Raw genomic sequence first — 12150 nt, 5'->3', positions numbered from 1 at the left:
TGCCCTGCTCATTCTGCCTGCAGGTCTCCACTGCTGCTCAGGAGGTGGAGCACTCTTTATTTTTAGTAACAATGTCTCTCCTGCTGGGGTGGAAGAATCTTAAACCAATTAAACACATTAGAAGATAATAGTGTGTGGGGGTTTGGTTCAAGATCTCCATTTTCTTCACTCTGGGGTATGTGTGTTACTAGCCTTCCTATCCAAGCTGACAGAAATAGTGTTGATAAGCTGCTAACTAGGTAAGCAGTGCAGCTGCTGCTTTGTCAGGTATTCCTGTGTCAAGAAATCACTTGAGATGGGGTTTGCCTCTTTTTTTTTAATTTCATTAGAGTTTTATATTTTATCTCAATTTTGACTAAAACTTTTTTCAGATGCCTGCTTCTTTTTAAACATTTATTATTTTTAAAATAACTAACCTCTTGTCCCTGAAGTGTTTTGTTTTTATCCAGTAGAAAGAGATTGTGTGTGTGTCTGTGCTTTTAAGATCTGATTATTTGTTCTTCCCTTTTAATAATGTTTAGTTACTGGGAAAAAACTTGTAAACTGGCCAGTGTATTCTGAACCCTTCAAATATGTCTGGGTCCACAAATTTTTCCTCTTTGTACACACTCTGACTAGCAGGTTGATTTTGTTTCTTCATTTGCAGAAGTTGGAGAAGCATGCCCTGAACCAGCACATGGACTTGTCAAGGTCAGAAAGCCTTTGACTACACTGACATTAAACCTTTATTTATTTGATAAGGAATTTACACGGGCTAGCAATGTTCAAGTTGTTTAAATACAAGATATTTTCTAGGAACTGTGGCATGCATTGCTGATGCATGGTCTCATCAGCAGGGGTAAAGCCTTGAGCTTTTTATTTATTCTTCCTCTTGAATTTGACAGTCGTAATACAAAGCATGGGACAGGCTGTCCTGCATGAATTTCCTTTTACAGTGGAACATCCATAAACAAAATAAAGCCAGATAGCACTTTAGAGATGTCCCCAAATGTTAACATACATTTTAAATGTTAACATTGTTCAGCTCAGCAGCATAATTTGTATCACCTTTCTTGGACTGGACTGAGACAAATCCTGATAGGGAGAAATTACAGAGGTCAGTAGTGTACAGTGGTGTTTTCTCTCACCAGAAATAGCAGGTCACTAACACTATAACTGTGTATTTCAAGTAAGGATCATAATTAAGTTTCAGGCTACTTCTCACTGAAGGGCATTTCTAATACTTTTGAAACTGGTGAATGTGATTTTAGAGTGCTCCAAAAATTGACAAGGGAAGAGGGATGGGAAGGCAAGGCAAGTCATGGCAAGGACAAGGAATGGTCCATTAGTTAGAGTACTGAGAGGCTGGATCAGTTCCTTTACAGTGCTGGCTTTGCTGTCCTGGTCAGTGTTTCATTTCCAGTTCAGAGGAACTCAGCTGGTGCTCAGTTTGGCACCACAAAGCCTGTGGCCAAACCTGGGAGCTCATAACTCTGACTGATATTGATAGTGAACAAACAGCAAATAAATACTTGTGAGAAGACCATTTTTTAAAGGTAGTACAAGTTTTTGATAATCAAGTGCCCAATTTATTAAATTACTGTTCAGCTAATAGTTAAGAGTGTTTGTGTGGCAGAATGTTGGGAAGATAAATGAGTGTGTCAGTGAGATGCTCAGATTGTCCCATTTGTTATTTTCCCCTCGTACATGGCGTTTGATAGATGGCACACTGCTTTCCATGCAAATAGCCTCACCCTGGCTAATTTGTATGTCTGTGTGGGGGAAGATGTATGGAAAAATGGTGGATTTTTTTGGCATTTGAAATTACTCTTGGGGCAGTTCCATCCTGCATGTTGTGTTGGCTGAGGACTTGGAGTTTTTCAGCCAGCACCACATGAAATGCCCAGCTCTGCTGCACGTTCTTCTTGCCATTCTGCTGTTCATTTTCTCTCTCTGACTTCCCTGCCAGTCCCTGTCTCCCTTGGGTTGCTGGCTGGGGAGAGCTGCAATTTGCAGCTTCCTGCTAGGATATGGAGGTGCCAAATGGAGCCCTCAGAGGATGCTTTTCATCTTCTGCCCCTTTCTCATTTGCCTTAATCCCAGAACAAGTGGTAGATACATTGTGTTTGGAACAAGCCTAGAAGGACATGAGCAGGCTGCCCTGTGTTCCCTCTTTCCATTCTCTAAGCTTTATGTGAACAGACCCTGTGCTCACATTCTCTTTGTCTTTTCAGTGGGGTGTGGAAAGTCTGACCAGCCTTCAGCAAGGGAAAGAATCCTCACATCTCTGCTGAAGCAGCCATCTTCCCTTCCCCTCCTCCACACACAGAATTTTAAAACAAATGTTCATCTGTGATGCAAAATTTGCTAAAGCATCTGTTTCTTCCTGGGAGCTCTGGAAAAAATGTGATCAGTGTGATGAGTTTGTGTGAGTCTGCCTGGAAACTGTGTGTGTTAGAGGATGAGTTCAATATGCAAATCTCCAACAGCTCCTATTTATACCCATGTCAGGGCCCATATTGTCCCTCTTCTGTCTGCAGCTCCCCAGGCAGTTCCCTGAGCAGTTGTTGTAGGCAGTCCTGACTGAGAAGGGTGTGCTGCCATAAAGCAGCCAAAGGCAGCTCCTGGAAAGGCTCTGGTTTGTGTGGGCTCACCCCACAGATCCTGCTCTGTTCAGCCTCTGGTGTTGACACTGGTGAATCCTCAGAGCCACCCTGAGGAGCTGCAGAGCAGGAGGGCCTGAGGCCTGTGGATGGCTGTGTCCCTGTTCAGGATGGCATCATGCAGGTGTGCAGGCTCCTTGTTCTGAGCTGTCAGTGGCTGAGTTACCCTGGGAGAGAGATTTTGCAAAGGTGTAGTAAGGTACAAAATCATGATGCCCAGAAAGCTTGATATTTTCCTTAGAAAATCCTTGCTTTTACCTCACCAGGACTTTTTTCTCAGTAAGGTCATTGAAATGATCACTAGAAACTGGAGAGATCATTACTAACTGTCCCTTTGGAAATATGAATATTTCCTACTTGCCTATAGATTTATTGACTGATTCACTGATCAGGCTGGCACAGCCTCACTTGCTGAGAGTGAAAAGAGAAGATCTCTCTTTGCTTAGCACTCAGCAGCTGAAGAATTCCCATGAGTGGCAGTTACGAGGTCAACAGCAATAGAACTACCCTTGATACTAATATTTTGTAAGCTAAGAAAACAAGCTGGATTGGATGCTATTCTTTTTCTCATGTTGTGTAGAAAGGACTCCTTTTCCTAGCCATTTTCAAATACTAGAGAAGAGCAATTGTTTGTGTAACAATCTGTTATTGTTAGCAATGTTCTTGTTTCTCCACAGCATAGTGACACTGCCTTTATCCTTTAGAAGCAGTGGAAAATGATAAATGAGGTTAACAAGCTCCAGTCTAAAGTGAAAACGAAATCTGTGGCTATATAACTCTTGTTGCATTCATTCTGGTTAGGGGTTGGTTTGTTTATTTATTCTCAAGGAAAAAGCATCTCTTTTCCTTGGCCTCTTGAGAATGAGAAACCATGACTGAAACTCAGCTGGAGTAGCCTATTTCAGAGCTCAGCAAAGAATACTACCCACAGCATTTAGGGATAGAGATAGCTTGTTTTCCTTATTTGCTTCCCAATCAGAAATTGGATGAACCTTCGGGATGCAGAAACAGGGAAAATCCTCTGGCAAGGAACAGAAGATCTGTCTGTCCCTGGAGTGGAGCATGAAGGTACTGTGTGACTGCATTGTGCATTTGGGCTGGGTGGTGCTGCATGTCTGGGTCACCTGAGTTGCAAACATAGCCCTGCTTTGAAGGACAGATGTCACTTTTGTCACTTGGGCAAATCATATCACCCCACTGTGCCTCAGATTTTCATTGCAAATAAAACAAGAACTGTCATCTCCATCAGAGGAACTTGGGGAATTAATTAAAACATCCTCTGGCCTGAGATTAATGCCCATTGTACAAGGAATAGTTAAGATCCTATCTGGTGCACAGTTCACTCATCCATCTAGAAGATGGATGCCTGCAAACTGGCAGATGCAGAGGAGAGCTATTAGGAGAAGACACTGAAAAGATTACTGATGGGAGGATGCTCTTCCTTGGGAGAAGAGGCAAAAAAAGCAGTTCTTGTATGTCTTAGCTAGAAAAGAAATCTGAGGTAGATGGGTCATGCTTAATAAATAGGCTGAGAAGGGGGAAGACATCCAACAAAGCAGGGTGATCTGATGGTGAATTAAAAGGTGTGGGGAAATGCAGTTCTACTACAGTCCTGCAGCAGAAGCAGTGAGGACAAACAGAATAATTGCTCTAAAATTAAATCCATATGTGTCCTAAAATCATTCTATAGTACTTTTGTGTGTGTGTATGTTCTGTGGCCATTCAGGGCAGATCACAGTCTAGACACAGCAAACGAAGAACCAAATACATAGCAGAGTGAATAAAATACATTTGCTTTAAACAGGACTTCTATTTGCTTTTTAAACATGACTTCTATTTTATTTAAGTACAAGTTTCTTTATAAAATGAACGCTTAAGTTTCAAATCATGGTACTGTATTACTACCTTAATTTACTATCACCACTCAGATGAAATAAAAACAATATTAATGTGGTATTGGATTGCTGCCAAAGCCTTAGCATTAAACTGCCTTAAGTAGTAAAAACCACAGCCTGAGCACCTGAAACTAGAATTAATCATCTAAAGCAGCATCTGACAGCAGGAGCTTTTCCTGTCATCTCTGTTCAGTGACAGGGCATTTGAAACTGAGAGGCAATTTGGAAGATGCAAATCTGTAAAGTTTGGTTTCTTCCAATATACAAGCAAATCTTGGGCTAAGCTGCTGAGGTGTAGCTCTTACAGAATCCCCACAGCCAGCTTTCATTTAAGACATACAAATTGTCCTTTCGTTATCTAAGAAAAGGTGTAGTTTAAAATGTAAAATCAGTTTGGCTAAGATAACTTGCTTTCTTCAATGTTCCAAATATTTAAGGTAGCTTTATTTAAATGAAATGAAAACATAATTATATGAATGTTTTAATTGAATTTCAGTTTCTAACTAAATGGTTGGACCCAAAATTACCTGTAAGTAAATAAGATATGTGTCATTCAACACTTCCTAATCTAATCAGCATTAAGCATCTGACTAAATGTATGTTAACCATGGAAGTGCCTAAATAAATGTGCAGGTATAGTACATCCTCAAGTTAACAAAAAGCACTAGTAAATTTAGGATTAAGTCTATGCTTATCTGCATCCCAGTATGTTTTAAAATGGATTTAACTGATGAGAATCAAACTCCCTTCTTTTCTATTTTAATAGAAAAAAGAGATAAATAAAAGTAAAATGAGCTTAAAATAAATAATTTCAATTAAAATTTTTGCTTGATGGTATAAATGTAAATTAAAATGTCTTAAATCAGATGTTTAAAGACAACACAGTCCTACTTTTATTAAAAGTAACTATTTATTGCTAGTTTTACAATGTTAAAGCAAACATTCTCAGCACTCTGTCTTGGGGATGAAAGAAATGAAATTACTAAATTGCAGAAGAGTTTTAACGAGTCATTTTACACTTAACTGCAAAGGGATGTTTATCCACAATGGTGTAGTCTGTACTGGTGAGGGCAGTAAAGGATGGTGCCATGCAGGTTTCCATGGTGCAAAAAATCCCATTAAAATAATTAGAGCTCTTTTACATTTAAAACTCTTGCCTTACACTTCTAATTTTCTTTTTAATATTTTTTTTAATTTTAGGGTTTTTTTTAATCAGGCTGTGTACTTCTCCTTGGGGTAGGATGCTGGCTTACATTCCCTAAGCCTCCAGCTCTGGAGATTGATGTTGTATCAAGGTCTTACTCCACAGAACTGTTCTACATTAGATAGATTTGCCTGGGGTTTGGGAGACTCCTGCATTTATTAAACACCAGCCTGCTCCCTGCTCATGGATGTCTTGATGTGCCTTCCATTTTGGAAGAGTTTGGCTCATAAAGCACAAGCCAGCTGTCTTCCCTCCCCTCTTTATTTCTAAAAAATTCACATGAAACATTCTCTAATATGCAGGAAGGAATTATACACAATCCCACCACTGAAGTGTGACGGGCTTGGGAGATTTTTACTGATTTGCCTTCCCCCTCATGCTCTCCTGATCAGGACCCTCAATCAGTGCTCTCTAACTGTCCCTTCTCTTACTCCTCCACCTCTAAAAAAAAATTAATCTTGTGAAATATCTACCAGGTACAGTTTGCCACTTGCTGTTGGTGTCTCAGCCATTGCAAGAGCCCAGAAACCTGGACTGTCAAATTCTCTCCTGAACCTTCCAGTGTGGTTCTGGCTTTACAGCCTGGGCAGGTCCCAGCATTAAGGGAATGGCATTTACTTCCCAGAGCTCTGAGATGGCTCAGGAAGTGCTGCTGGGCTGAGAAACACACATTTGTGGTTTGCTCTGGGGAGGCACAGTCTGAAAGGGAAGGAAAAGTGAGAAGGGCTAAGGAGCTTGGTGTGCTAAGCAGCCCTTTGGCTGCCAGTCATCTTCAGCACAATTCTTAAAGTAAAAATTAAAGTTGCATCATATATTTTCAACTTGAAAAATTACTAGTAACAAACAACTAAGAACCAGGAGTCTGGTTCTGAGAGATCAGTTTTGTATCCCTGGTTCTGTCATAAATTTCATTCTTGGCTGTGGGCAGGGTACTTAAGGTATTTGCATCTTGGATTTCACTCTTGCAAATGTAAAAACAAAGTCCTTTGTGTTTGTATTTTTCCTGCTGCTATGATCTTGTATTAGTCCTAATCATTATTTCCAAGTATAGAATAATAGCACCTGCAGAAGCTGGATTTTATTGTGTCCAAATAATGCTTCTTTATCTGTTTCACAGCTCGAGTTCCTAAAAAAATCCTGAAATGTAAAGCAGTATCCCGGGAGTTAAACTTTTCCTCAGCAGAACAAATGGAAAAATTCCGTCTGGAACAGAAAGTTTATTTCAAAGGGCAGTGTCTAGAAGGTATGGATGTGCTCTGTGTGCTGCAGCACAGGGACTGACCCCCAGCAGGGCAGGGATTACAGAGACTAAAATGGGTTGAATGTGGTGATTTTAATTTTTCAGAGTAGCTCTGAAGCACTCATCTTGTCAGGACTAATGGGCCACAGTATTAAGGATGGCATTTCATAAGTGTATTAACACTTTGTTATGTAAGCAAAAAAGCTGGGTAATCATGCCTGAGGGCATAAATCCACCCCAGGCTGCCTGAGGCAAGGAAACAGGCTATTTCAGAGTCAGCTACTACAGGAATTCCTGGGTCTTCCTCAGAGTGCCAGGCTGGAGCCTCTGGTTTGCCTGGTTTCAGCAGTGCCAGTGACCCCACAACTGCACCTCTGGCCCCCCTCAGTGCAGTGCTGCTCTTAGTCTGGGCAGGAGGGGCAGATAAAACACTGAGCTCCGTGTCTTTTGGGCAACCAGCTGCCACTTAACCTCAGCTGGATCCCAGGATGTCTGCAGGAGGAGGAGGAGGGTGGTTTCCTGTTCCCAATTAGGTGTGTCAGAAATTTTCACCCAATGCCACGGAAGTGGTGTGACCTTATCAGTGCCATCAGCTATTTTAGAAAGGGAGGATCTGCTCTGAGAGGAGGGCAGGGTTCAGTGCAGTTTAAGCTGTACAAAGTAATTTAAATGTAAAATGTTGGCAGCCCAACAGAACAGTTTAGGGAGTTCCCCAGCCTGTCAGGTGAAAAGCAAAAGGACCATTTGTGAATTTTCTTCTTTCAAATGCCTCTGGATCTCTTTTTTTTTTTCTTTTACTTTGCAGAATGGTTCTTTGAATTTGGTTTTGTGATTCCTAACTCCACAAACACTTGGCAGTCCTTGATAGAGGCAGCACCTGAATCACAGATGATGCCAGCTAACGTTTTAACGTGAGTGCCTTGGGCTTGCAGAGGCTGAGAGCAGGCAGAGCATAAGCAGTGCATGGCATTTCCTTGGTGGGCAGGAGAAGAGGGAGCTGCTACCAACTCTGAAACACCTCACTACTCTTAGTCGTTGAGAGATAAAAGGGGTTAAGCCAATCTCATTACCTTCCTTCCCACAGGTCCAATTTGCATTAATATAGCAATAAAGGTTTGCAGAAAGTGAAACTGATTCTTTAATAAAGTTGCTTAATTTTTTTGGAAGGTGAATCGTGAAAGGATTTTAAAATGTTTTACAGCTTAATACCTGTTATATCCAGGGAAGAAAAAACCCAGCAGATTTTTGGGCCATTTTTAAATCAGCCATTGATCATTGATTCTTGCCCAGAGTAGTTCAGTTGATGCTATATCACCTGTAGCAGCTGCTCTGGTGTTTGTTTCATCACTGTAATACTTTGCTGAGCTTTGGGTCTTTAACATTGGCCTGTACACATGTAGTGTATATGCATTCATACACATTTATGTACACTGTGCACAGAGTTGTATCTGGGGCTAAAGTACTTTAACAGGTAGGAGTCAGTCATTTTACAGTCACCTGCAGGAAGATTCACACAGCCTCCCCACAAAGTCTGCTCCTGGCTCTGTGTGCACAAGGGCTCCTGAGCAGGGCAGGGATGCCTCAGATGTGTCACAGTGACACGTGGTGTGGGCTCCAGCTTGGGGGGATGATGGAAAAGGCTCCTGGAGGGAGGCCTTGGGAAGGGTAACCATCCTCCCTGCAGTGCTGGATGGGTGCTGGCAAGCGCACAAGGAGAGCAGTGCCAGACACAGAAGGGTTTGGGAACCCTGCTGCCAGCAGGAGGCAGGCAGGGAGCAGCAAGGTCACTGTGTCCTCTGGAAGATCTCCCTCTCCAGCATTTTCCCTCTCATTCCCTGTCTGGAGCAAAGCCAGTCACACAGAGAAGGCACTGGGATGGGAGCTACCATCACTGATTGCCATTCACAGCACGTTTCAGAGAGAGTGGGCTTGGAGAAGAGCACCAGTGTTCCAGCAGTGCTCCTGGCACTGCCTGCTCAGAACTTTGGAGGTGCTGCACACACCTCAGCTCCCAGAGCTGGGCACTGTCAGTACAGGAGGAGCCAGATTTGGGAACCAGAATAAAGAAACAAAGACATCTGACAAGTTGCTTTTGATCATCTCAGGAATTCAAGATGTTTTCAGGACTGGTAATCAAGAGAAGTTAGTTTTCAAATGACCTTGAGTATTTTCCAATGTCCCATTTGTTCCCTGCAGTGGGGAGCCCAGATCTCTCTCTCCTATTTATAGAGGTATCCTAAAGTAATTCTTGAGGCTTTTCAGTAGAATGCCCCAGCCCAAAGAAATCCAAAGGGAAATTTGTGGCCCAAAGAAGTCATCATTTTACAGCTGCCAAGATTTGGAGACCCCCTCATTTTTTAATATTCCCAAAGACCTCAGGTTTGTCTTGGTGTTTCCAAACCAGGAGAGAATGGAGATGTGATCCTTGGTGCTAACCAAGGCACTGTGCATGAAGAGTTCCCAAGATGAGCAAGTATCAGATTGAGGACATTACCTGACATTTTCAGTTCAAGCATTGTCCACACCACAATAAAACATTACACTCTTAGCAGGTCCAGTGTTACAGACACCAAGAGCCACAGTGGAGGTAGAACTGCTGCTTTGCTTTTCAAGGTCCAGGTTGTTTAGATAAGGTCAGATCACACTGCTTAGGTGTCCAGGTGTTATAATGGTCCCAGAGTTCTAAATTTATGTACCAAAATCTCAGAAGTCAGCAAGTTAAATCTCCAGAGCTTCTTTCACACCCAAATCCACATTTCCATTGCTGTTTGTATAAAATATGCTTGTGCCTTTGCATTTAAGCACTTCTTCAGGGAAATGACATGTTGGTTGATGTAGCTTGCTCAGCACTAGAGGACAGAGAAGGAGAATAAAAAAAGAATTCCCACTGGTTTTCACAATTCCTGCAGGAGACAGGGCCCTAAAGGTGCTGGGACTGCTGGTTTATTTTTAGCAGTGGGAGTGAGCAGGAGTTTGCTGTCTGAGCACTCTGCAGGGTGAGCAGTACCTGAGTACTCAGAGTGCTCAGACAGGGGAGGGATGGGGGGAACATTCCACACAGGAATGTGTTTGGGAGATCCCTGAATCCTGACCGACCCTGACCAGTGCTCCAAACCAGAGAAATGAGGTTGTGGAGTGGTCAGGGTGTGAGCCCAGGCTTGTGAGAGCGTGGAGAGGAGCAATCACTGTCCATGCCTCCTTCTAACACCTTTCTCCTCCTTTCCTCCTGCAGTGGTAATGTTATTATAGAAACCAAATTCTATGATGACGATCTTCTCGTAAGCACTTCCAGAGTGAGACTTTTCTACGTTTGAGATGGGGCTTTTTGGAGCTGTTTTAGTTTTCCTCCATACAGTTCTTGGTGCAGAACCCCCCCGACTATCCAGTGGAAGACACTCCTGTAGGCAGTGACCCTGGGGACCAGCTCAGCGTGGGTTGTGACCTTTGCCCATCAGTTCTTTTGCTTTCTTCTCTGACAAGACCAGACCAAATCCTCAGAGACGGGGCCAGCTGCATAGCGATGCCCTCAGGAAGAGAGGCTGTCTCTGAACACAGGCAAACGGTGGTCATGCAGAACAATACTGTAAATTTGTGTTAGTCTCATCCTTTCTACTTCTCTGGACCCTGGTATAATCTCCCATTTCCACTCACACCAAACTCTCGATGCTTTTATTTTGGGGTTAAGTTAACCTTTTCATTTTTCTCATGTTGTAGATTTTTATCCTTTCGTTGGATTTCTGTGTAACTGGTCCACACATCCTCTTACCCCAAACTTGTAAAATAGACTGTGATATCACCTAATGTAATTAAAACAAATTTCTCAATTAAAACATTCCTACCGTCCAAAGAAGGGAAGAAATGTCAGTTTTGTGTGTTTTCCTTTCTGTTACAAGAATGTACCTCAGCAGGCACAAACTCCCATCACTCAAGCCAGCAGCAGAACAGGGCCTTCCACTGCTCTGCCCCTTCCACAACCCCCTCTCTGTGCTCTTCCTCCAGCTGGCTTCATCAGAAAGGTGTCCTGACTTCTCTGACCAAGGCTTCTCCTTGGCCTCCCCTCTGTTAATCCCTTGGGGCCAATTGTCCCCTTGTCACCAGTTTCTCAAGCAGCACTGCACACTATTGTGCTTTTCCAAGTGCCTGGGGACACTCAAGCCCTTCTGGAAAACTCAGGTTCCCCTGAGCCCACAGCACCACTCCCGTGCTGGGCTGGGCTCCCTGGAGCTCCACTGACACCAACACTCCCCATGTGGGGAGGCTTCAGTGACAGCAGCACTTTTTCTGTGACACATTTCTCCAGCCCTGCTGCCACTTTTCCCTGCAGTTTGTAATCAGCTCTTGCACGTGGACATTGTGGGAAGGGGCATCTCCAGCTGCTGCTCCTGAACATCACAGGCAGCTGTGTAATCACTCAGTGCCTTGGTCAGCCTGTCCTGTTGCTGGGCTGGAGATCCTCAGAGCCACAGGGAAATGAAAGGCATCATTTCACATCCTGGATTCAGCCACTGGGTGTGTGTGGGAGGGATACAGAGTAAATATTGTTTAGGGGGTTTGAAGTTGGACCATTAATCCCCATTAGCCATGACAGCAACTCTCACCAGACCTCACTGATGGATCCCAGCCTGGAGCACCTGCAGGGCAGTGTCTTGTCAGCACTGTGACCATCCCAGGCCAGCCTTCAGAGACACCAACCAAAACTGCACCCAGCACAAACCACAGCCACTGAGGGTGGGACTCTGTCCAAGGGGAGACACAGAGGTATCCAAAAAGGAAAAGTGAAAAAGGTTGAGGGTCTTGAGAGCAGCTGTCTGTGTTGTAGGGCAGACACCCTGCCAGACCCACAGAGGAGGGGTCCAGCAGAGACAGGGAGCAGGCACCACCTCTGCCAAGCTCAGCTACAACCAAGGACTGACCCAGAGCACAGGGACAGATGCTCCCAGTGGGTCTGAGTCTACCCTGCTGCCTTTTCCTTCTAATGGCCAATCGTATCCTGGGCTGCATCCAAGGCAGCACAGCCAGCAGGTCAAGGGAGATGATTTTCCCCCTCTACCCCACTCTTGTGAGACCCCACCTGGAGTGTTGCATCCAGCCCTGAGGTGTCAGTACAGCAAAGACATGGACCTGATGGAGGAGGTCCAGAGAAGGCCCCAAAAATGATCAGAGGGAGGG

At 43.7% G+C, this 12150-nt stretch overlaps 1 protein-coding gene across 1 annotated transcript in view; it reads left to right on the top strand.

Annotated features, from left to right (window-relative positions):
• PDE6D (phosphodiesterase 6D) overlaps nucleotides 1-10845 on the top strand; it is a 34591-nt gene extending 23746 nt beyond the window's left edge. Inside the window, exons 2-5 of the mRNA XM_063167115.1 lie at nucleotides 3622-3710; nucleotides 6859-6984; nucleotides 7787-7892; nucleotides 10214-10845. Of these exons, the coding sequence (XP_063023185.1) occupies nucleotides 3622-3710; nucleotides 6859-6984; nucleotides 7787-7892; nucleotides 10214-10295 (403 nt within the window). The 3' untranslated portion in view covers nucleotides 10296-10845. The remainder of the gene's footprint in view (nucleotides 1-3621; nucleotides 3711-6858; nucleotides 6985-7786; nucleotides 7893-10213) is intronic.
• Nucleotides 10846-12150: the final 1305 nt, after the last annotated feature.

The sequence above is a fragment of the Melospiza melodia genome, chromosome 12 (genome assembly GCF_035770615.1).
Source record: "Melospiza melodia melodia isolate bMelMel2 chromosome 12, bMelMel2.pri, whole genome shotgun sequence".
Taxonomy (NCBI): Eukaryota; Metazoa; Chordata; class Aves; order Passeriformes; family Passerellidae; genus Melospiza; species Melospiza melodia.
Note: the sequence above shows the minus strand (reverse complement) of the source record. Positions and strands in the feature narration are given on the sequence as shown.